Here is a 26,939-nt window from a genome sequence, read left to right as displayed (position 1 = left end):
ACTGCTGAGGGCTGTCAGAAGACACTTTAGAGACAGGCAGCCGAGAACAAAGGCCAGAGTCAATATTCTCTCACAGCCTGCACTGTGACGGGGGCATGAGGAATGAGGGGGGAAGGAGAAAGACAGAGACGGGACAAAAGGAGAGACGAGAGAGGCTGTGCCTGTTGTCTTCAATTAAACCTCCTGTTGGGTCCTGAAAACCAGACTGATGACAGGAGGAAAATGACAGTACAAATGCTGTGGAAAGGCCAAAGCAGGAGAGGATTGGGAGTATTCTAAATATACCTAAACAATGCTGCAGATGAAATTAAGTGATGGTGGTTAACTATAGCGAAGTACGCCTCTAGTAAGACAAAACCTGCTTAAGATGTTCATATCGGAAACGCTCATTGTATTACATAGGTTTTATGCAATCAGGTTACTTATGCATTAAGGTGTGGTCACATTTTAGTGAAATTTCAGCAACATTTCACAAGTCCATTATATATTTATTTTTTTACTAGTGGGTGCAGGACACTACAGTATAGTTAATTTATGTAAGTCAGGATAGCAAAATAAAGTAAAATGTGACATATCCAAAAATTCTTCATACAGTGGACAACCAGTGAAATTGATCAAAAATTTGGGACCAAAAATTATTCAGACACTTTGACCCGTTTTTTTCTTTAATAGCTAATGCAACCTTTTTACACTAAACTAAACTAATTACCAAGCAATGCTTAAACTAAATTAAGCATTGCTTGGTTGACCTAAATTGGTATTAATCTAATTGTGTACTTAAATTTAAAAGCTGTTCAACCTTATTCGTTACCTTTCTATCAAAGTTATCTGACATTATCAAGATGAATTTGTTCCGACACAGTTTAACCATTCTTGTCATATTTTATTACCAATTTCTAAACTATAGCAAATAAACTGTGATCATGTGAGAAATGTTGAAGGTGTCTGAATAAATTTTGATTTGACTATTTTAAAATGCAATTTATTCTTTTGATGGCAAAGCTGAATTTTTAGCAGTCATTACTCCAGACTTCAATGTCACATGATCCTTCAAAAATCATTCTAATATGCCGATTTGTTGCTCAATAAATATTTCTTATTATTATCAATGTTGAAAACAGTTGTAGTTTGAGGATGTTTCAGGATTCCTTGATGAACAAAGTTCAAACGGCACTTATTTGAGAAATATTTTGTAACATTAATATTATAAATGCCTTGAACAATTTAATGCATTCTTGCTGGGAAAAAAAAAAAAATCCATTCAAAGAAAAAAAAAAAAAAACAACAACTTTTGATCGGCAATGTATAGTTTTTTTTTTAAAGATATTAAACATTTTAACATTTTAAGATATTACTTAAAAAACAGCATTCATGAAGTACATCTTAAAATATAAAATTCAGCTTATTGCCCAAAATGAATAAAGAAATCTGAGTGATTGATCAGCAAACTCACCTCAGATTTGCATGGAGACCAGGCACTGTACATCCAGCTGTAGCAGGGTTTAACAGGACAGGGCTTCCACTGTTCCAGCTGTGAGGAACACGGCCTTCCATCTCCCTGAGAGGCCTGGATCACAGTTCTCCTTCTCCAGAGCTTCCCTACAAAAAAAAAGATTGAAAAATAAATATTTTCACAATGCTGCATTGTAATATTGTTACAATTTTTAAAACCCTTAGTTAGATGTACGTCGTGATTGCAAAATAACATTTTCTATAAGACATGACATGTTCTTTCAAATTCACTCACATACTGGAAGCACAACTCCCTAGTTTTTATCATGCTTGCTAAAGACGATGCTTTAACATCAAACGAAGTGACTCATCGAATGAAATAAAGGCTTTTACAGTAAGTGAAGCATCTCATGTTACACACACACACTAATCTCAGGTAACTCAATCCCCCTCCAATGGAAAGCCAAAAACATCATGTGACCTGAAAGCCTTTCGTTCTGTGTAGTAATGTTCCACCCATCTGTGAATAACTTAATCTGCCAGGCATTTTTCAAGCCTAATTCCAGGCCCTGAAACCACTCTGAATATTCATCTCTACCCCTCTTGATTTTCTTAAATCGATTCTGCAGGGCTGAGGAGAGGGATGTAGAGAAATGGAGTGTAGGCTCTTTCAGGCAGAATGCATCCTGCTGTTTAAGAGTGCTGCCCAGGGGATGCTTGCAATAAAACTCCACACCCTTCTCTCACAAGAACAATTCTTTTGCATGGCAGGTGGCAACACAAAGAACTAAATAACAAAGCCTTCATAAAACTTCAAAACCTGTGTTACTAAAATTACAACAGAGCAAGTACTTAAAAGGTATTTCTGTATTTTTCTTCTAAAAACCTATCAGTAAAATACCACTGCTAAACCTAAAAATAATGACCACTCATTTCTTAAGTAGTGTTGGCTATGTTAAGATCTAAAGTGGGTTTCTGTCTGTGTATAATCCCATATTCAGCTTTCTTCGTGGATGGTTTTTGGGGTCAGTAAGATCAGTAAGTCAGTAAGAAGGCTGCATTTATTTGATCAAAATTACAGTAAAATACCAAACTACAGTAAAATATTTTTACAGTTTTAAAAAGTAGTTTCTGTTGTATTTTATTCATGTGAATAATTTATGATCTTTCAGGAATCATTCTAATATGCTGATTTGGTGCTTAAAGTAACTATTCAGTGCTATTTGAGCACATTTAATGTTGGTTAAACTGGATGTCAGGTGGTTTGTGAATACGATACAGGTTTTGGCACTGAAATACTCCAGCAAAACTCGTGCCAAAAGGTCATCAAGCCTAGCAGAAGCGATTCTGGGCTAGATCTAAAGTTATAGTTTTATCATGAAAAAGGCTGGATGCACACAACCTCGAAGGGTACGGCTAGGCACTTCGTAATGTTAAACATGATCATAGTCCAGTCCTCAGCTGACACGTTGCCCTGAAGCTAGTTGTACCAGATGCAATTCATCTTCGCCGCAGTCTGCAGTGATGGGCCATCCCTGTGGAGAATCCTCTGTGAAGCTCCATGCTTTCCAGCAGCCACAAACCAAATCAACTCTCAGTGCCTTGCATCCTCTTTTTATATGCTGGGTTCAGTTGGGAAAACTGTACATACACAAGTGCTTGTGTGCCTTTGTGATTGTTTTTAGCTGTAGGGATTGCTCATCCTCTCAGTTCTCTCGCTTTCTTTTCATCTCTTTCTGTCTCTACTGGTGGCCAAGGCACCAGGTTTAGGGCAAACAGCATAACCAGTGTGCCACAGGATAGCCAATGCAGGACATTTAGCTCATGGCTCCACTCACGACTGGGTCTTAATTTGCTTTGCATTACTGTTATATACTGTCACGCATGACAATTCAATTTCCCTTTGTTGACAAAAATAAATAAATTCATGCCTGATTTCATGATGTTCATGGGTGCTAATTGGGTCAATGACTAGCATTAATAATTTCCAACACTAATAATTTGTTTATTATATACACTAATTATTATATAGCAATTTGTATATATACACAATATTATGAGGAATATGCCTGATATACTAATTTATTTCTATATTAAAATTGAATATTAAAATTTTACTTTGAATACATTCTGGTGCAAAAAAAACAAAACAGCATTCAATACATACAACAATCCTCATATTACAAAAGAAAAAGGGGGTAACACTTTAGTATAGGGATCAATTCTCAATATTAACTAGTTGCTTATTAGCATGCCTATTATTAACATATTAGCTGTTTATTAGTGCTTCACATACTCCGCACGACCATATTCTACATCCCTAATCTTACCCAATACCTAAATTTAACCTTACTAACTATTAATATATATGTCTACCAAATAATAGTCACTTTGTGTGAATAATTATATGGACAAATAAATAAAATAAGATGCAAGTAATGCACAGAAAAATGAAGGGAGAAAAACAAATACAAAATACAGTATATGATATCATAGATAAGACCCTCATGACTGCATCAAAGCCCTCTCTTAAAGTCTCCTAAAATATAAGATCATTTGGCCTTTCATCACAAAACAAGATCAGTTCAGGTTGTTATATAATTGCCACTTTTAGAGTCAATTTTATTTAAAATGGCTTTTAAAATGGTAAGAAATCATTATGAGTGTAAAAAGTATATTAATAAAAACTTGTTTTTTGAACACATTTTTGCCAATTAATCCCAAAAATGTAAATTTCAGTATGAAATCTGACGATTCTGTATCTATATGGGAATCCTGCTGCCTGGGGACAGATTAAAGATGCCACGATGAACTAAACCAGCACAGGTTTTATATAGCAGCTGGGTTTGCTCTAGCAGTCGCTGGCCATTGGCTCTCAAAGACCTTGTGTAGCGGAGTGGTCTCTTAGGCCCCAAGCACACAAACATAATAGGCCCCTAATCAATTGTCAGAGCAGATGGAATTACACTGAAGGACATCATTATCCTCCTCTCAAATGCTGCTTCTGGGCGATAACACAATTGTTCTCACACCATAAATTTTATATGGTTTTAGCCAATGCTTTGGTAATTCTAAGACAGCAGAGAGCAGTATAATTCCCTAAAACTTGCCATTTGAGGATCCAGTCACGTTAGCTAACATCAAAGACCAACGTTCTGGACCACAAGACCCAAAGACCCTCCTGAGGCTTTTGATTTTGTCTGAAACAGACTGACTGACTGCTGAGAGTGTGAATTAACCAAGCCATGAAAATTAAAAAATGTCACAAAAACCATGAATATTTAGTGTGCTCTGGCAACAATCCAATTTCAAATCAAGGTCTTCAATACAAAGTGTTGGCTTACCTGCAAGACCGCAGGTGTGAGAGCATTCAGACCAGGATGACCAATCAGACAGCTGGCAGTTGACAGGGCACTCGACCACACAGGAAGCGTTCATCTGCCATTTTTTCTCGAGACCAAGCTAAAAGAAACAAAATCTATTTAGTTAAGTGGATTTACAAGAGAAGCATCACTTGTAAACTTCTTCTGAACAGAAAAGTACCTCCTCGCAAAACTTGAGGTCCACAGACTTGCCATCACTGCGAACACAGTCAAGCATGCGTGTCTTGAATCCAACCCCGCATACAGCTCGTTCACTCAGCTGACATGTGCTCCAGTCTGAATGGGAATTATAAAAAATATTTGAATATTCTTCTGACCAGTTATTTCAAATTAACCTTTTTCCCTTTATCATGTGAAAATTCAACAACAACTTTGATGAAAACCTTGAACTGAAAAACAAAAAATAAATAATACTAATTTTTTGCTTAGGAATGTTGCTTTGGCAACTTCGTTTACTAAAATGACTAAAACTAATAACTAAAACTGAAATAAAGCTTAATAGAAATATGGATTTTTGAGAAATAACAATTTAATAAAATGACTGAATGAATAATAAAATAATGGAAATATAAAAATAAAAGCTACTAATAGTATATTACTAAAAACATACTAAAATTACACTTAATACTAAAATGCTATTTCACATTACATTTGATCCGTGTGTGAAACAGTAATACAATTATTTTTATCATTTGAAATAATCTAAAATGTTATATTTTTTTTACATTTTATTCTAATAAATTAATGATATTTTATATCAGAAGCATCACTTTTAAATTTATACGAAAGTAACTTGCATTGAATTCAGGATATACTGTACTTTTTTTTCATTTTATGCATTACCTAGGATTAAACCACAACACAAAATCTATTGTTTAAGATAAATTAATGCTGTTATCAAGTTGAAATTTGTTGATAATCAGTATTAGCAAAAGTCAAGAGCTTCCAAACTGACTCTTAAACTATTAAAACGAACATGAATGGAAACGAAGGTTGAGAGGCCAGATGACAGATGAATAGGCAAATCTGTCAAATCAAATCTCAGTGATTTCTTAGTCTTCGCATGTATCTGGCAGCCAGCATGTTCTAGTTAAGATTCAGTCAATATTTACCTGTAATATTATAGGAGTAATGGAAGCAGTTGGTGTTCAGGGTGCACGTTTCTTTCTCTGTAGTTGAAGGACACTGTTTCTCTTCCCCAGGCTGACGTATAGGGCTGGCATTCCTCTGCCTTGTACTATTGACATTGCATGGCTTCAAAAAAAAAAAACAAAGCTTCTAATGAACAAACGATGATCAATGAACAACAAAAGAACAGTCAAATGGACAAAAGACAGGAAATCTTGAAATATTCAGCATATGCGTAGTGGATTAATTTAGCTTTCACATTTTCCTTGTTAGTTCAGACGTTGCTGAGCTCTTCTGAGGGAAATAAATTCCTCTCTGATGTCATGTGTAAGATTTTTTAAGCCTTCCCGCATTTTCACCACAGGGATACTCTCAGTATCCATGGCAATTAGCTACCCTTGCAGTTTGGTGGCAGCATGCCTGGGAATCACACTGAGACAAATGTGAGTAACCCTCCCCCGGAGAGATTCCTCAATAATGCCTACACACACACTTATGCCACAGCAAACGATTTCATGTGTGAACTCACTGCCCGCTCCGAGCGGCCAACCCCCGCCATACATAAAAGCATCCTCGGTTTTCTTATTTAGCTTTGTATTTACTGACCGTTGGTGCAAGACTGACCAAAAATGTTCGATTGGTGTTGAGCAGCTCTGAAGAACATGCTGTGTCTCAAATCCTCCTCTACAGGAGATGGAAAAATAGGGGGAAGAGGTACCAGCCTGGCTAGTCTGCGTGCATTTAAACTTATCATAAAGGCAGGGCTTTCAGGGGACATTTGTACTGAAAAGTGTTGTGTCAGACACACCATGCAGTTATGGTAGAGCCGGTTATACATCACAACACTGTAGGGGGAAAATAAGATTGTGTGCTCTACTGAACATTAGATGTGTTCCTGATCAATGTTTCCTCTCACCAATGGGCATCGACTCCAAGGGCCCCAATCAGTTAAAACACAGTCCCCAGGACAGGGCAACTTGCTTTCTCTGGCTCCAAGTGGCATCTCCTCTGGATCACAGAGATAGTCTTCTACAGAGTCTGAAGGTCCATCGACAGTGTTTTGCATGCACCTTCATGAAAAGAAACATGTTGGGATTATCATGCACTTTCTAAAAAGCTGTGTTAAGTAGTAATAATGTTGCTGTTTGAGACAGTCATACCTGACTTTCCTCGTCTGTACACCTTCCCCGCAGTTCTCCTTCAGATCAACATTACTGACCTTCCAGACGCTCCACGGCTCAGCCACCCAGACATACTGACTGCAGTCGCTCAGACATGGTACTACTTCATACACCTGAGAAACACCACACAGGTTTCAGATTGGTCACCAAATTTTTGGGGAATAATCAGGTTTTAAAAGCTTTAGTATTAACATTTTTACAGTGAGGTTTTTTCAGTTAACATTTGTTTGGTCTTTAGTTATCAAGAACAAAGTGAACTAACAATAATTTACAGCATTTATTAATTTACTGTTTCAACAAAAATATTAAGCAGCTTTGAGAATAATAAATATTGCACCAAAATCATTTGCACTAAATCTGTATATTACAATGATTTCTGAAGGATCATGTGCTGAAAATTCTGCTTCGCCATCACAGGAATAAAAGGCATTTTAAAACATTAATACATTAAATTGGAAAACAGTTATTTGAAATAGTAATAATGTTTCATGATATTATTGTATTTTGTAGCCTTGGCGAGCATAATAAACTTATTTGACTTTTTTTTTAATTTAGGTAATATTACCTAATATAAATTAATGATCTAATATGAACTAATTTATGTTACTTACTGATGTTAATAAAAAGCATCTCAGTAAACAAGAAAATTAAGATTAAAGAAAGTTGCATTCAATGGTAATTGTCATTTTCCTTTCAATTTCACCTACATTATATTTATGAGCGAAGCCAATCAGGTTTATAATGTGTCCTGTCAGTTTTAAGATCATTCCTATGTCCTTGGGCCTTAAAGTCATGCAGTATATTCATCAATAACTTGAATTAATAATTGATCAAAAAATTATTCATTAGCATAAAAAAAAATATCATTCAAAAATAATTGGTTAATCACATATGCATCATCATCAATCATTTAAAACATTACATTTTTACCTGAGCCTGTTGCAGGAATCCCGCCATGATGAGAAAGAGAGCGAAGATGAAAGGGAGAAATGCAGAAAACAGAAGTTGTAACGTGCCATTTATTAGTCACTTCCCAAACCTCAGCAGATCGCTTGCAGCTGTGTAAATTCACATAATTTTAGCCAAGCAATCTTTAATGATCTAAAGCTATGATGCACAAACAATATCCCATGATTATATGATCATATTAGTAAGCGCTATTGCTGCGCATTAAATAAACATGTTATTCCGTTTAGTCCTTTGATCAAAAATGTACAGCACCCCAGTAATTAATCATTAAAACAAGGCAAGCACATATTCATTAAAAAAATATAACCGGCTCCCTGCATACCTGATTGACATGGTCCAGTTTGGGGCAGGGCCTGCCACCATTATAAGGTTTCTCTCGAAGCCACTTAGACCGCACTTTGACTCCACTGCCACAGGACTTACTGCAACGGGACCAGTTTGACCACTCGCTGAGCTTACAGTCAGATGGACATGGGATGATACAGGCTTCCTCTATGTAACCTGCAAGAGATAAGAGAGAGATGAATGAAACTTAGTGTTTCTATTATAGTAAGTCAAACCAACATGATGCTGGTTACTGGAGTTAGTCTAATAAATTGTGACAGATGAAATGGCATCGAGTGTTTCTATTAAAGCAGCGTTAAGGTCAAGGTTGTGGCATTTGCACTGATATGGTCTGCTGAAGTTTCATTTTACATCACAACTTGCAAAGGTCATAGATTCTTTCTGGAATGGGAGAGATGCGTGAGACAGCTCAAGTCCTGAACATTTCAGAGGATTATTCAAACAGCAGGTTTTAAGTATTCCATGTTAAGTGCTCCATAATACGTTGCTCCTTCAAACCTACAAGCACAGCAATATCAGATTTAAAATGGACGATTGATGTAAAAATAAATTCAAAAGCTGACCAAACATGATGGAAGATTGCTGTTGAAAAAGCAAAAAGAAAAAGGACTAACTGGTCCATGAATAGATGGATTCCAAATGATCACCAATAGGAAAGTAACAATTTAAACAACACATTTACAGTAGTGGCCAAAATTATTAGAACACCGGACAGATCTGAACATATTGACCTTTTCTTTTGCCTCCAAAACATGATTTTGTTTCATAATGTTCATGAAACATCCTGATGGTTGCTCTGAGCACAACACATATCAGATTAAGTGAGTTGTACTGTTTTTATCCAGTTTTAACATTAATATTTGGTATTGTCCACCTTTTGCAGCAATTACAGCAGAACATCTCTTTGGCAGTACTTCTTGAGAACTTCAACACTAATGTTATCCCATGCCTCCTGCAACTCATGCTAAAGGCTTTCCTTTGAATGTACAATAGATCTGTCCAGTTTATTTTCCAACTCGCCCCAAATTTGCTCGATGGGGTTGAGGGGGCCAGTCCATCATTTTATGGGTATTGTAATGGCCAATACAACAAAAACAACTGAAATCTCTTAAATATTCCAAGTGTTCTGATAATTTTGGTCATCACTGTATATTATTATATTATATTATATTACATTATTTACTATTTGCTCAAAAGTGTTCTAAAATTATATAAATATATTATTGTGGTAAACAGTTTAATCGACATCACAAAAATGAGCTTTACAAATCAATGTAACTCAAAGCTTGAATTATGCCATGGAAAGAAAAAGGTAATTGCAGGTTTTTTTTAGCTCACAATTATGGCTTTATTTCTGACAATTCGTAGGTTATACTGTAGCTCAAAATTCTGAGAATAAAAGTCAGAATTGTGTTAACTAAAAAGTAAAAACTGCAAATTGCTAACTCAGAATTTCAAGAAAAATTGTGAAATATAAACAATTGTGAGAAATAAAGTCAAAAGTCACAATTAGATTATGAATTACAATTCAATTCTTACAATTCTGAGAAACTCCAAATTGTGAAGAAAAACTAATAATAGTGATAAAGTTGGAATTGTTAGATAAAAAGTTAAATTTATTAAAATGTTTCATTCTGTGTCAGACATGGCCTTCCACATTAATTTCTCCAGTGGTGGGAAAAATTCAATTCAATTCAAATTTATTTGTATAGTGCTTTTCACGATACAACTCATTGCAAAGCAGCTTTACAGGAAATTAAGTTTCTACAATATGTTTAGTAGTAGCTTATCAGTGGTGACTATGTCAAGTTGATGTAAATATGGCAGAAAATACTGTGAAAAATCAGTTAATGATTATAAAAATCTTAATTCTAGATCATTTGTAATTCTAAAATGTAAGAACATGTCATTTTTAAATTCAAATAAAAAAAAAAGGAAATCTAATTTAAATGAAATTCTTAACATTATATTAGCACTAAATTAATAAAGTTAAATTAACAAAATATTGTTCATATTTTATTAAACACCTTACTATTGTTAAATAACTCAATCAAAACTAATTCATTTTTGTCTTACATAGCCTGCTAAACTGGTTAACACAAGATAATTCTTATACAGTCATGAATATAGGGCTGCAACAACTAATCGATAAAATCGATTATTATCGATTATGAAAATCATCGACAACGATTCTCATTATCGATTAATCGGGTCTGCCCACAGTGTACGTCCAACTTCAGCTGGTTAGTCAAATTACGGCACTGAATAATGCATTTCTATGGACAAAATGCATCTAAAAATAGTGGAGGAAACAGAATGAGATTCTGCCGGAGAAGCACGTGATCCAAGCTGCCCAAAACATGATAATTCTTTATTTTAAGCTTTAAGTTAATGCATAACAGTAATGGCTTGCCCTGTCAGGCGCTTTGACAGATGCGTGTGCGTCCTCAGCGCAAAAACGTTCAGTTTACGGTCATATCCTTATCTATAAATGCCACATTCACGCGAGCATTTCCATTTTTGCATAAAGGTCCGTCCTGACAGTCTGTGTTAAGTTTAAAATACCGAATGAGCGCCGGCGCGGCGGGAGCGCGCACGCGCGTCAGACGGACAGAACACAGTAGAGAGGGAGACAATTAATAGGCTTTTCAGCGCAAACATATCCACTGTGCTGAATTATCTGTTGTTGAAAGTTAATTTAAGGTTTAAAATCAATTAAAATATTTTATGAGAGTAGGAACTTTAAAGGGATAACAGCGTGTAATTGTCTGTCTGAATATAAACATGAGACGCTCCATAACGGCCTTTTACAGGATAAAGAAATGACGAGGTGACTGTGATCGAAGTAGTTCCTGCAGAACATTACTCTTACCTGTTGGTTAACACTGAGTTTGTGTTTTTATTCCTCTTTATTATTATCTTTATTATTTTAATTTTTAATAGAGGTTTAAACTATATTCAATTTTTACAATGCTTAACAAATTTATGTAAGTTTAACAATGTGTTTATGTAAGGTTTGTGCCACTGCTGCTCTAAAGTAACAGTATTGGTGATAGCCAAAATCATTTTTCGGCTTTCTGTACTGGTTAGTACTCCAATATGTGTAAGCTCTTTAGTAACAGTAGTAGGCTATTTTTAATGCTATAATATCATTATTGCTGTTATCTATGAAAGAAAACCAGAGCACTTATTTTTTCTTGTATTTTTTATTTGAGTATTTTTTTTTCGCGATACCCAATTGCAGTCAAAAAGTACATAAACAATACCAGCAAGAATGCAAGCTGTTATGAGGCCATTTTTTATTATTATGTCTAATAAATGACAATAACATTTTTAAATTTAAACAAATTTTTGACAAATTTCTAAAATATGTTTTCTCTTTATTATGATAAGTGGTCTAATAAATTAAGCACTGTATGTTTTCATAGCATTCAGTTGTCACGTTTGTTTGAAGGACATTGGGCAGAATGTGGAATAGTGTTTTTTTTGGTCAATATTTTTTTAATCCGATTAATCGATTAATCGAACGAATAATCGGCCAACTAATCGATTATCAAAATAATCGTTAGTTGCAGCCCTACATGAATATACACTCCCCAAAAAAATAAATAAATAAATAAAAAAGTCTAGATATCTGTATATACTTTTGAACCAAAATCCCTATCACAGAAACTTCTCATCGTTGGATTAAACATGTTCAACCCCCTTACAAATGGCCTTGGGCAACATGTCAGTCTGACAGCCTCACAAAATGGCAACTATGCTTCAAATCATGAGGGGTATGGGGTCTGATTGGAGTGAGGGATGTCTCAGAGGAAGAAGGAAGAGAATGAGAGGCGGCAGAAAGAGAGAGACAGAGAGAGAGAGAAAGAGCTGGTTACCCAGAGAGCAAAGAGTGTGTGCTCACTGTGAGACAGGAGAGATCGAGACAGAGACACACTTCCTACTTCACTGTTACCAATTTAAATCAGAGACATATACATCAACAAATTCACAAACATCATAAAGAACTTTACAACCATGACTGAAGAGGAACAAAAAGATTATACTAGGAGAGGGACAGACAGCAGCACTGGCTGCGAGATACGTGTGGACGTGCCACAGCCTGAGAGACAGCAGGTGAACGTGTGTAATGTGTGTATTATGTCTGACCTCAGTGTGTTTCCCTACTGTCCACCACAGTTACCCTCAGCCTGTGTGTGTTTATATGTTAAACACTGTGGTATGAAATGTTCACACAAGTTCTTATTTGTTACACTGTTTATTTACATTTATATTGTCATAATGTTTTTATTCTATTATTTTAATATTTTCATTGTTATTATATTTCTCTATTTGTATTTCAAGCTTTGGCAATATTGTATTTTTTTACAGTCATGCCAATAAAGCAATATTGAATTGAATTGAATTAAGAGAGAGAGAGAAGAGAGAGAGAAACACCCTGCCTCCGTCAGCACATCTTCACTCTAGGGATGCCGAGTCTTTGAGCCAGTCGCAGGCCTCCAGCTGAGAGTGTAAAATCCATACTAGAAGATTGTGACTCATAAAGAGAGAGGCCTTAACGTCACAGAGCTCCTGCATTGGCCACGAGATTCCACATGCTTTCATCTAACGCTGTAGTTTGCCACAGTCTAATCTCGGGCTCAGAGGAACGGATTGCCAAATGCTTGTTTCTGAGCTCCTTGCTGTAGGAGGTGGCGAGAGTTGCGGAGCGGAATTAGATTAGACAAGCTCTTTGCTTTCTTTTCATGGGAAGGACTCATTATAAGGAACAAACAAGACTTTATATATTAAAATTAAGATAATATATATCTATAAATTATAGTAAATTTAAGAATATAATTAATGTTTAGATATTTTTATTTGAAAACGAGATAAAGCCAAACATACTCAGGATTTTTTCTCTTGTAAGCAAAAACTCAATGTTCATTTAAGAAAACAAGACTTGATATATGAAATTAAAAAAATATAAATATACACACACATATGTGCGTGTGCGTGTATATATATATATATATATATATATATATATATATATATATATATATATATATATGTGTGTATATTAGTAAATTTAAGAATAGTGTGAATTAAAAATGTTTAGATATTTTTACATGAAAAAGAGATAGAAAAGACAAAAGAAAAAAAAAGCTCAGTAAGAAAATAATTTTTCAGTGTGCATATTTCGAAAGATCCTCCATACACTGACTGCATTTTAAATAATAGGATTTCAATTTAATTGTTTTAAATACATAAAATCTTTCTTTATGAAAAATATTTTCTACTATCCAGATTAGCATATAAAGTGAATATTTGATTTAATTTTGCACTCATATTTATTGTTATTTTTGTAAAAATAATGATTTATTTTTAAGAGATATTAGATTATTATTTTGCCCAATTTTTGTATAAATAATAAAAAAAAATATATTAAAAGTACTATTTTTGTTGTATTATTATTTTGTGCAAAAAGAAGTTGAACAAAATGAATGAATCTCACAAGAAATTATTGCCTACATTTATAAGATGATATTTTTGTCAAATTAAATAAAGTAAAACAAAACAAAAATCTGTGCAAACATTAACACTCTTCTCCACAAAGTATAACACTGGCCCAATCAATAACGTGAAAGGGACAGTCAGTTTGTGTGACCAGTGGCAGATAGTGAAGTAAATGAATCATTATTTTTACAATGACACTAGAGGTGCAGGATTGATACACCTCAACCTTTTTCACCCACCATGACTGTTGCAGCGTGACGTCTCCACAAGGCGGTTGTCCTGGTCATAGCACACCATGGCTTGAAACCGGTAACCCTGGCCACACTCCTTGATATCACCTTGCACTTTCATACCCAAAAGGCCCTCTACTCTCCCACCCTCGGGCAGGATGCAGTCGGACCAGTTCCCCACGGGCTGGGCATTATACTTGTTGCAGGGGCAGTACTGGGTTTCGCTCAGAGGATACATCTGTGTGTTTTTACATTGCTCTCTCTTTTTGCTTTTACCTGTGCCAGAAAAATCACACAAACATATAGCAGTTAGAGATATTAGATCAAAAGTTATAAGATCATGTTATCCATTTAAATATGCTTTCATGTTCAGGAAAATACATCTTTTGTTGTAATACAACGGAATGTACCGCTAACAGAATGATCTTGTAATAGTATCTAACTCCTGTGGTCAAAACACACTGATCTGATAATCATGAGTAAGCAGACTTATCCAAATTGAAAGACCTATTGCACTAATCTTATGTAATCCTTTTGCAAAGTTGCTTGACTTACAGCAGGTCTTCCAAAGGGCAAATAGGTATTTGGCACACACACTGCATTTTGTTAACCTCTAAATAACCAACTAAGCTTCTCATGGCACATTATACTAAAGGATAAACCAGATTTCTAGCTCAACTGAGGTACAGGTATATGCATCTAACAAAAATTAACATTTTTCAACACAGAGGGTTTTCCTTTGTAGATAACAAATCTACTGGGAAAATTAATCAAAATTTTCAAATTTCACAATTATTTTATAGCAATTACAGCACTAAATCTGCATGTAGTTTTGTGACAGAAGCATCTCCTCTATGCTTTCATTTTTATCCCTTTTATATTACAAACAAACAAATAAATGAACACACACATACATACATACTTTGCATGATAATATTTTAAGAATTTGTTTTGGCTTTAATACAACAACAATACAAAAGCCACCTGCAGAGTTTAGCTCTAACCCTAATCAAACACACCTGAGCATGCTAATCAGTCTTCAAGATCATTAGAAAAATCACAGGTAGGTTAGTTTGATCAGGGTTGGAGCTAAACTCTGGAGCCCTCCAGGGAAAGATTTGAGGAACCCTGGTTTACAAAATCTGAGCGCACGGATTGGAAATTCATGGGTACGGTTTATTAATACGTGGGCATGATTTCATGAGTACGGTTTATAAACTGAGGGGACGGATTGCAAAACCTACAGGTGACGTGCCAGGCTCCATACTACAAAATAGCCCAATTGTGCAGAAAACCGTGACCCTGGCAACACTGGTTTGCTGTACCCTTATCACACAATTAGATGCCCTTCCACGCTGCGATGACAGCAAGAAGTTGGGGTCAAACCTTATCAAACGATTAATTTGCGTTAAAAAATATTAACGCGTTAAAAATTTTAGATTAATCGCATGCATTAACGCTTTAACGTTGACAGCTCTAATTTACAATGATGTAAATAATGATGCATCTGAGGGAAGCATAAAGCAAATGTAAAGCATCAAAGACATAGGTAAGAAGAGCCTTTTTACTGACTTGGCATCAGGAAGTCTTAAGAATTAGACTTGCTGATCCAGCACTTACCAACAAGAGTCCTTTTCCTAGTTCGGACACCCACACAATCAGCAGCGCAGGATGAGAATTTGGACCAGGTGGTCAGCTGGCAGTCATCCTGGCATGGAAGCTGGCAGGACTGAGTGAGTTGAGGCATAGGCCCCGCTAACTTAAGACAGGCCGCAACGTCTGCAGGTCCACCATCCAACTTTTTACACGATACGGCTGAGGGAGAAAAGAAGAAAGAGATCATAAACCAATTGTACTAAGAGAAAAAGAAACAAACCTAAAAAGGGAGAACACTTCTCTGAGTTAATACTGATAAATATCAATCCACTCTCACCTATGAAGCCACACACAATGAATAAAGATAAGCATCTTGTGATGGATTACACGAGAGGGCGGTTAAATGCCTATTGACTCGAGTAGCCGGACGGATCCAGATTTATATCATTGAATGAGGGAGAAAGCTATTGTATTGGATTTCTTTTTCAGACATGCCAGTGTATTGAGGGATACTATTACGGGTAATGCTTGTTAATGCGAGCAATACAGAGAAGTTGATATATAAAGAAGCTTTTTGAAGTACTATATGTAATTTAAAGAACAACCTGCATACTGTACTTTTTCTTTCACTGCTCACACCATCCATTTTTAGAAGCAAGATACCGCATTTATTATTTAATATAGTCTAAAATTTTAACCCAAGTAAAAGGTTCCCACATAAAATTGCTTTTATGTCAGTGGAGCCTTTCATATGCGGTAAATGTATCTCTGTCAGTAATATAGTATCAAAATTTACTGTCTCCAGGCATATATAACACAAGACTCCCATCCTTCATTTTCAGATGCGTTTTTCAAATCACACCACACTAATGGCCTGAATTTGAACCCTGAAAGGTTTACTGGTAAGATTCAAAGCAAAGGATATCACTTGTGATTGCTTCAGACAGCTTCCCGAATCTCTGAAAGAAGCGTTTACACAGCCCTTTGATGGTAACACAGTCACAGATCGAATTACTACCAATCTCATGCATTTACCACAGATTTAACAGTCTCTCCAGCTGCAGTGTGAAGCTAGCAACTACAAATTTTTATTGACATTGAAAGATGTTGCATTTTAAATGTTGTTCATTTTAAGTTGATGGTGAGGGTTTTTCTGTACCTCTAGCCTGTAGTCCTGGTCCACAGGTCTCTTGTGCTCCAGGACTGTCCTGACGAATGGTCCAGGGCACCAACTGACACCTGCGCCACTTGTGGGTTTTCCATCTATAGAGCAAAAGCAATTTATACATACACATACTTAAAACTGGCCTCTCTCTCACACGCTCTTTCTATATCATTTTAGTACAGGAATTTCATAAAATGTCTGTACTATAATTGCAAACAGAGGTACTATGTTCACCTGTAGCCTGGACAAACAGATGAGGCATCACATTCCTTCTCCTGGAAGAGCACTTCTGGACACTCTTGGCCCCCGTTAGCTGGAAGCTGAATGATAATGCGTTTCCTTGATTGTTTCTTTTTAACGGCACCACCTGGATATACACAAGAGGACAGACAGAAAATATGAACCCGTCATGAATAAATATAGAAAATCTTGAAAAAAAAAAACCATTCCTACTCACAAATCTAATCAGTACACAAATCTCTGTATGACTTTTTTTGAATTTAACATGTTTTTATCCAAGCTTAGCTCTTCATATCTCTGAAAATATCAGTACATCCCAGCTACCATGAGCTTTATGGTTTAATGACGTCAATATTATGTGCAATTGAGAAATGAAATGATGATAATGAGGCCACAATTCTCAACTTTTAATTTTTGATAAACTCGGTTCAGTGATTCATACACTTGATTGAAGTTCTCCACTGGGTGGATTATTTGTTCTTTTCATACCATTTTCACATTGTTCTTCTGCAAAGCTCAAATTTTGAGGGTAGTTCCTTTTGTAAAAACGTAAAAGTTAATAAAAACAACATACATTCAATATTTACTGTAAATGTAACAAGTACTAAAAAGAAGAAAATTAACGAGGGAAGTGAGGATCTGCTCAGTGTTCAGTGAAGAAGAAACTGTCAAGCAGATGGTCTCTAAAAAGGCAATATTTTATAAAAAACACCTCTGGAGTGTGATATTCGCTTAGAAAAAAAAGATTTTAATAAGAAATCCAATGCTTGTTTGCTTCAGATAACACATGGTTCATTGGCAGCTTCTTCTAATATTTGTTCTGGTTCCTATAGGCGGAGTTGCCAAGCAACAATTCCTTGATAGAGTGTGGTTGTGGGAACAAAGAATCGTTTTTTATCACTTCTGATAAAATGTTGATAGTGACCCATTTCTTTATGTCAATAAACGTCAGCCTTTAAGAAACATTTTTCTATTTTACTTTAGTTCAAGAGGTGCATCAGCTTCAATCAAGTTTCAAAAGTGTGTGTTAAAAGTACCTGTATGGCAAGAGGAAGGGCAGGGTGTCCAATCACTATATGGAGTGACAATGCAGTCTCTCTTGCAGGGCAGAAGACACGGTCTTACTGTCTCTGGACGAAGACTCTCTGGACACCTGCATATAAAAACAACAAATCAGGATGTACAGATGCTCAGATTTTCTTTGGAAGAAGCACATCTTTGGATCATGTTGGAGAACAAGATGACACAAGTTTGACACAAACTTGTGGAGTTCATAAAGCTTGAAGCAAAAGGGAAACAAACAAAATACCAAGACATTCTAAAAAATAATGTAAATTTTTAAATTTATAACTTTACTTGTTATGTTGATAATATTTTTAGCATTGAAAATAGAATTATTAAATAAATAATTACAATTAAATGCATTCATTTTAATTAAATTAATTTTTCAATTTTAATAATTTTCATAAATTAAACAAATTATTAAAATCGCAAAATATAAGTGTTTCATTAGTTGGACTCCACTGTGTACATGTACTTTTGTCTTGACTTACAGTAGATATTTATGAACAGTATACCAACTTTCAAATGTTTGTGGACAGTACCTTTTTATAATTAAACTGATTGATACTTTTTTTTTTAATCAAAAAAAATATTAAGCAGCACAACATTGCTAATAATAATAAGAAATATTTATTGAGCAGCAAATCAGAATATTACAATGCTTTTTGAAGGATCATATTCAAATTTGAATATATTATTTTAAACAGTATTTTTATCAGATAAATGCAGCCTTGAAGATGAAGTTCTTTCAAAAACAAAGAAAACGTATTTTGAACAGTAGTATATAAACAGTAGAATGTAAATGTGATTTCACCCTCAAATATCACATTTTCGTCTTCATTATATGTCTTTGCACATGCCACACTTCCTTTCTCCCTGCATCATTCCAATATCCTTGCTTCTTTCACATGAAATCCCATAACGATCAGCATTCAGCTCGCGTGTGTATATCTGTGTGTGTATATGAATGTGTAGATCAGTGGGTAAAGCACAGCACATGAATAACCCCGGGAAGAAAGCGGGACTCATTTCCATTGCCAGCATGGGGTCCCTGAGCTACACACCCTGTTTCCACAGCCACTGACAGAATAATGCCACTATTAAACTGAATAAATAAACAGATAATTTATTTTCCCAGTAGACGCCTTCGGGGAAAGACCAGATTCAGATACTTAAAACTACCTGCTGAGAGCTCATCAACTTAAAGTCTCTATCTGTCAATAAAGATCAAGCGACAGACATCGAGATTGAGTTTAATAAACAGAATACATAACCTGCTTCAATATCTGCTGCAGCACATGCCAAGAAAGATAAATAAATAATAAACGATCTGGGCTATTCACTAATATTTCCTTATAGCAACAACACAGACAAAGAAATCAATTGAATAATGGATTGAATTGCATGCATTTCATTTACGCCCAGCATAAAGGAATTGAATGCAATTTATAGGAACACGTACTTTTTAGGTGGCACCTGGCCCACATTGACCCGGACACAAATGACTTTACGCGTCTGCATTCCGACCGAGCAGAACGCCTCATTAGTGCCGACTCCTGCTCCGGTGCGGCTGAGCGAGCTGTTGGCAGACGGAACGGAGGTGTCCTCTATGCACTGACCCCAGGGCCCCGTCTGCCAGTGGTACACAGTGCAGGGATGATCATTGCAGTTGCGGACCTCCTGCAAGGCGCTGCTGTTGGGGCACTGACCTCCACCTAAAAGATAAAAAGGGTCAGGACGGTGTTACAATACATCTACATATTGACCTGGTATTTGACTACTTTGTACATTATTGGTAATACAATGCATAGGAAGTTAGCGTCTACAATAAACATTGCAAAAAACCTATAGTTTCAGCACTGGCTTCTAATTGGTTAATACAACATTCCAGTTGTCCTAAAATCCAAATCTGAAAAAGACACGACATGACACCTATTCACCATATCGCTGTCAGCTTCCATAGATACCAACATACGGTTTTGCCAGGTAAAATATTTTCTAGCAGAAGAAAATATATAACGTAGTGAATTTGCTTAATAAAGTCATTTTCAATGACAATGTTGTGACTGTATTTTAAATATTATTAATGTCAATTGCATTATTAGTACCCCATTACTTAACTGTCCTTGAAGACCCTGTCCTGTATTAACCCACGAAAGGCTGCGGGACCTGACAACATACCTGGACGTGTACTGAGAGACTGTGCTGCACAGCTGATGGATGTCCTAACAGACATCTTCAACACCTCGCTGAGCCAGGCAGTCGTCCCCACGTGTCTCAAATCCACCTCCATAATTCCAGTACCAAAGAAGTCACCCGTGTCCTGTCTGAATGACTATCGTCCCATAGCACTGACCCCAATCATGATGAAGTGCTTTGAGAGGTTAGTCATGCATCACATCAAGTCCAGTCTCCCAAACACACTGGACCCATTCCAGTTTGCATACCGTCCAAACTGTTCCATGGACGATGCAATACCCACAACTATCCACCTAGCTCTTACTCACCTGGAACAGAAAGACTCTTATGTAAGAATGCTGTTCATCGACTTCAGCTCAGCATTCAACACTATAATCCCATAACAGCTCATCCACAAACTAAACTTGCTGGGCCTTAACACCTCCCTCTGTAATTGGATCCTGGACTTTTTAACTGCAAGACCTCAGTCAGTCCGTGTCGGCCGCAACTCCTCCAGCACTACCACAATAAGCACAGGTGCCCCACAAGGCTGTGTGCTCAGCCCGCTGCTCTTCACGCTGCTGACTCACGACTGCACTGCCAAGTCCAGCTCCAACCACATCATCAAGTTTGCTGATGACACAACTGTGGTAGGCCTCATCAGCAACAACGAAACGCTCTACAGAGAGGAAGTGGCACAGCTGGTGAAATGGTGTGGTGCTAACAACCTGTCCCTCAATGCGAGTAAGACAAAAGAGGTTGTGATGGACTTCAGGAGAAACTCTGTTGACCACCCCCCACTGACCATCGACGGCTCAACCATGGAGAGAGTCGGCAGCACTAAATTCCTGGGGGTGCACATCTCAGAGGATCTCACCTGGACCACCAACGTCACGTCACTCAACAAGAAGGGACAACAGCGCCTCCACTTTCTCCACCGGCTGAAAAGGGCAAGTCTCCCGCCACCCATCCTCACCACTTTCTACAGGGGCACCATTTAGAGTGTGCTGACCACCTGCATCACTGTCTGGTACGGGAACTGCAGTGCTGCTGACCGCAAGACCCTCCAGCAGACAGTGAACACTGCCGCAAAGATCATCGGTGCCCCTCTCCCCTCCATCCTGGACATTTTCCTTGCACGATGCTCCAGCAAGGCCTCCAGCATCGTGAAAGACCCCACCCACCCCTCCCACAACCTCTTCCAGCTCCTACCATCAGGTAAAAGGTACCAGAGTATCAAAGCTCGCTCTGTCAGATTGCTCAACAGCTTTTTTTCCCCAGGCTGTGAGAGCTCTTAACTCCAATCTCCCTGTCCCCGTCTGACCCCCCACCCACCCAACTCATTAATACTGTTGACAACTTTTCCTAAGTGCAATTCTGAGTGTGCTACACACAGGTGAGTGGGCTATACAAACCACCTGTAGTAACGCACTCATCCCACTATATGCACACTAGACACTTTCTATCTTTCTATGAACAGTCCCTGCTACAAAGACTCAATAAGGAAATATTTACTTGAGCATTGCACTACAAATCTTTTTGCACTATGCGCTGCTTCCCACAAAATCTCTCTTTAATCTGCACAACAATTTAAATGTAAGAAATATATATACACAATTCTTATTTTTATTTTATTTTTTTGCACAATTTCATGTACAGTATATATGTAAAGTTCTTGTACAGTCTCAGTTTGCGTATGTCTAGGCAACTAGGTATAGTAGTTATAGTATTTATAGTATATGTATAGTAAGATGGTCTATTTTTGTCTATAATCAGATGCTCTATTGTTTTTTTTCTTATACTTGCATTGTTGTATGTTTATCTTATGTTTAACTAGTATGTAGCACTGTGGTCCTGCGAGACACGACATTTCGTTCCACTATATGTCCACACATGTAGCAGAATGACAATAAAACTCAACTTGAACTTGAACTAAACCGCCTAATTTAATAGTATTAATATATCAAGCAACGGTTCACCCCAGAAAATGAAAATTTGCTAAGGATGAGAGTTTAAACTGCTAATAATAGCATCCCAATAGTCCACAAGTAATCCACATGACTCCATTCCATCAATGTCTTGTGAAGTAAAAAACTGTGTTTGTAATAAACAATCCATAATAACACTTCCTCCAATAAAAGTCCATCTCCTGTTGTCTTCCTACATCAAAATCCACCCACAAATGTGTTTTGGACTCTTTCTGCTTGTAAACGATGCTTGATCTGTGCATATTTCACTGCAGAAAGCTTTATTATGGATAGAGAACTATTTTGGCTGGAAACAGCCGTTTTAAGTTAAAAACGTCTTGAACGTTTCTTACAAAACAGTTTTTCGCTGCACAAAATGTTAATCGATGGACTGGAGTTGTGTGGATTACTTATGGAATATTGTGTTGTATTTATGTTTGGATTCACATTCTGACGGCACCCATTCACTGCAAATCCATTGATGAGCATGCTAAAATTCTCCAAATCCATTCTGATACAAATCCAAACTCATCTACATCTTTCAGCAAAATGTCAATTTTGGGGGAATTATTCCTTTAAATTACATCCTTAATATAATGGTATAATAGTAAAACATCTAGAAATTTAAATATGTGACCCTGGACCACAAAACCAGTTTTAAGTAGCTGGGGTATATTTGTAGCAATAGCCAAAAATACATTGTATGGGTCAAAATTATCCGTTTTTCTTTTATGCCAAAAATCCTAAGGATATTAATTAAAGATCATGTTCCATGAAGATATGATGTAAATTTCCTACTGTAAATATATAAAAACTTTTTTGATTAGTAATATGCATTGCTAAGAACTTAATTTTGACAACTTTAAAGGGGATTTTCTCAATATTTTGAATTTTTTGCACCCTCAGATTCCAGATTTTCAAATAGTTGTATCTCAGACAAATATTGTCCTATCTTAACAAACCATACATCAATGGAAAGCTTATTTATTAATTTATTCAAAATTCCAATTTTGAAAAATTTACACTTATGACTGGTTTTCTGGTCCAGGGTCACATATGTAGATGAAATATGAGTAGAGTCTAATGCATGAGTCAACAATCAACCATGACTGTTAGGATAAGAGCTGCTCCTAGATTTATTTACCAGGCTTTGCTTGGTAAATAAATGTAATTTCATTACAACCTGCAGTCACACGCACAGCGCCAGAGTCCCCACGGAGCAGTCAGCCATTATCTCAATGGAGCACATTAACAACCGCACACCGATCAATGAGAAAATAGTAAACCGATGAATGAGAAAAATGGACAAACCATGCATCAAGCAGTGCTCCTTGTTCAAGAGCACCAAAGATAATGAATAATTGACTCATCCTTTGTAGCAATGCAGAACACAGTCCTTCAGTATCTAATTTATTAAAAGGTTATCGACTATTATCACACACTTCATTAGACATGTGAGAACCATTAGAAAACACTTTCCGTTAGCAGCACAGTCACAATAATGGCCATGAAAGAGAGAAAAAACTCTTTACAGTTACAAAAGGAGGGTTATTTGACTTCCAAAGCATCTCATAGTGGTTCAGGGCATGCCAGGGCAATGCATTAGCAGAGCTTCAAAAAGCTGCACCAGAATCACATTGTTTCAAATGGGGATTAACACTCCCACTGGTTATTTATTGACCTGTGACTCAGATGAAGACTAATCCTTTGTACATTACAAAAGTGAGTCCGCGAACAGCTCAGAGTAATTGCATGTTCTTGGTGCATCTCTGCACCATTAAGAGCTGCAGTTCATATTGCAGCTCCAGTCATCCACATTTAGTTTTGTGTCAAGCTTCTCTTGTTGTTGTATGCAGTTGTCTGCATGACATCCTCAAGAAATGGTGCATTTGAAATTGTCAAGCCCTGCATTTAGAAAGAGCAAATATGTGTTACATATCTGACCATGCATTAATATGCAGAATCATAAATATTTTAACATTCCATTAAAATGTTATCCTTTTTATATACACTAGGCTGTCAGTGCTGAAAGAGGTTTTTCAAGGCCCTATACAGGGGTCACTGACTGGTTTACCACTGAAATGATGCTGGTGCTCAGTGGGGATCTGTAAACCTCTAGAATAGTTGCAAAGAAGGTCAAGCACACATCGTGCCACGAATGAACTGAATGCTGATGGAAGTAATTTTATGTTACTACATTACAACCTGCTCAAAAATAAGTCTTACGTGTTCAAGACCAAATTTTATTATGAACGGTCTCATTCTCACCAAGCTTGATCAAAATTGTATTTAATTTATTAACTGAAAATAACTGTTCATATATATATACATATATATATATATATATATATATATGATTAATACATATGATTTTTTTTGGCAACCATCAATTTAATGCATATTTGCTCAATAAAAGTATTAAAATTCTCAATGAATGAATGGATGAATGAAATAGTAAATCTAAAAGTAGAGCACAGACATTTTATTTTAATGGAAATTAATTAGTATATGACTTTTTACAGTAAACATTGTCCCAAATCAGTTTTTCCCATTCTTTTAGAATTCACTTATTTCTTACTATTAAAAACTGTGCTGTCAATTGAATCAAATCATCATGAATATGTCTTTAAAAGGCAAAATAAAAGATCAAACTGAGAAAATTTGATACAAATATTACATCAAACATATTCAATTAATGTTAATTAATTCAATTAGCTGATTTCGAAGCTGCCGCAAACGATCTGGAGGAGCTCACAGATATGTGCACTCCTACCAAGATCCATCTAACTTACAACAACGACAAACCATGGTTCACAGCAAAACTCAGACAGCTCCGTCAGGCCAAAGATAATGCTTACAGAAAGTAGGATAAAGTTCCTTTTTTCAAACCTGAATGAGTTCTACTGCAGGTTTGAAAAAACACCCCACACCTGCCCTGAACACCTCTCCACACAACCATTCACATCTCCAGCAACCCCCCTCTCCCCCACACCTACAATTCAGATCAGCAAAGATGACGTGTGCCAGGTCTTCAGAAAGAACAAAAGAAGGAAAGCACCAGGCTCAGACGGTGTGTCACCAGCCTGCCTAAAAATCTGTGCTGATCAGCTGGCCCCCATCTTCACACAGATCTTCAACAGATCACTGGAGCTGTGCGAAGTTCCCTCATGCTTCAAACGCTCCACCATCATCCCCGTCCCAAAGAAACCCAAAATTACTGGACTTAATGGCTACAGACCTGTGTTGTGGCTCTAACGTCTGTGGTCATGAAATCATTTGAAAGACTGGTTTTGGCTTATCTGAAGGCCTCCACTGGACCCTTACTGGACCCCCTGCAGTTTGCCTACAGAGCAAACAGGTCTGTGGATGATGCAGTCAACATGGGACTGCACTTCATCCTGGAGCCTCTGGACAGACCAGGGACTTATGTGAGGATCCTGTTCATAGACTTCAGCTCCACTTTCAACACCATCATCCCAGACACCCTTCAGAATAAACTGACACAGCTCTCCGTCCCCACCTCCGTCTGTCAGTGGATCACCAGCTTCCTAACAGACAGGCAGCAGTTATTGAGGCTGGGAAAATTCTCATCCAGCACCCACACCATCAGCACTGAAGCTCCTCAGGGCTGTGTTCTCTCCCCACATTTCTTCCCTCAAGCAATCCATCTCATGAACACTTGACACTAAACGTGGAACACACAACTCTATTATATATTATTTATTCACCACACATACTTATTTTTTCATTTCAAATTTGCACATATCAGACCTGTACACACATAATTGTCTATATTATATATTGTGTTTTTGCTGTTTTGTACATTGCCTATATGTATATTTGTACATTATTATTTTATTACCTGTGTCCTGTCCTATTGCTGTCTTGCTGTTGCACTGTGGAGCTTCTGTCACTATAACAAATTCCTCGTATACCTGGCCAATAAAGCTCATTCTGATTCTGATTAACAACATGAACCAAATTAATTCAATTAAATTACTATGAATAATCATAAGTTAACACATTTTCTTAGAAAAAATAAATAAATTTTAAAAATAAATAAATAAATAAATAAATGATAATAACAATAATAAAAGTGGTGAACCCCCCCCCCCCCTTTTTTTTTTAATTTTCACTATGTGGCCTCACTATAAGGGGCCCTCACAGACTAGAAATTTAATAGATTAAAATGAGGCAACTGGAGAGTGGGATTGTAAATTTCTGCTCATTTTGAGACAGCTGGGTCCTACTCCGAGAGGCTTAGCTACATAGACAGCAAATGACCAATGCTTCATACTATTCTCTCCATCACCTCACAAAGAGGCAGATGGCAAGCAGAGCAGGATCTACTAAACTTCATGCTACTGTCAGCACACACCTGCTTTCTCAGACGCTTGTCATCAATTTGGTCCACCGTCTCCTGAATCATTTGAAGGCTAATAATCCAAGTACCGCAGCACGTAGCACAATTTGCCACAGGGCAGAAAGCATCATTGCGCATATGTGGCCACAAATTTGTACTAAAACTGTAATATATAAAG

At 36.7% G+C, this 26,939-nt stretch overlaps 1 protein-coding gene across 1 annotated transcript in view; it reads right to left on the bottom strand.

The window, feature by feature from the left end:
• The window catches only part of LOC306847273 (thrombospondin type-1 domain-containing protein 7A-like), a 121,441-nt gene that overhangs the window by 14,963 nt on the left and 79,539 nt on the right, over positions 1-26,939 (bottom strand). The window contains exons 8-20 of the mRNA XM_079381122.1: positions 19,716-19,968; positions 18,229-18,344; positions 17,186-17,318; positions 16,946-17,049; positions 15,811-16,005; positions 14,200-14,466; positions 8,436-8,614; positions 7,124-7,257; positions 6,880-7,033; positions 5,948-6,089; positions 4,996-5,111; positions 4,797-4,914; positions 1,454-1,599 (exon numbers count right to left, since the gene is read on the bottom strand). Of these exons, the coding sequence (XP_079237248.1) occupies positions 1,454-1,599; positions 4,797-4,914; positions 4,996-5,111; positions 5,948-6,089; positions 6,880-7,033; positions 7,124-7,257; positions 8,436-8,614; positions 14,200-14,466; positions 15,811-16,005; positions 16,946-17,049; positions 17,186-17,318; positions 18,229-18,344; positions 19,716-19,968 (2,057 nt within the window). The remainder of the gene's footprint in view (positions 1-1,453; positions 1,600-4,796; positions 4,915-4,995; positions 5,112-5,947; positions 6,090-6,879; positions 7,034-7,123; positions 7,258-8,435; positions 8,615-14,199; positions 14,467-15,810; positions 16,006-16,945; positions 17,050-17,185; positions 17,319-18,228; positions 18,345-19,715; positions 19,969-26,939) is intronic.

Source organism: Barbus barbus (genome assembly GCF_936440315.1).
Source record: "Barbus barbus genome assembly, chromosome: 27".
In the NCBI taxonomy this organism is placed as follows: domain Eukaryota; kingdom Metazoa; phylum Chordata; class Actinopteri; order Cypriniformes; family Cyprinidae; genus Barbus; species Barbus barbus.
Note: the sequence above shows the minus strand (reverse complement) of the source record. Positions and strands in the feature narration are given on the sequence as shown.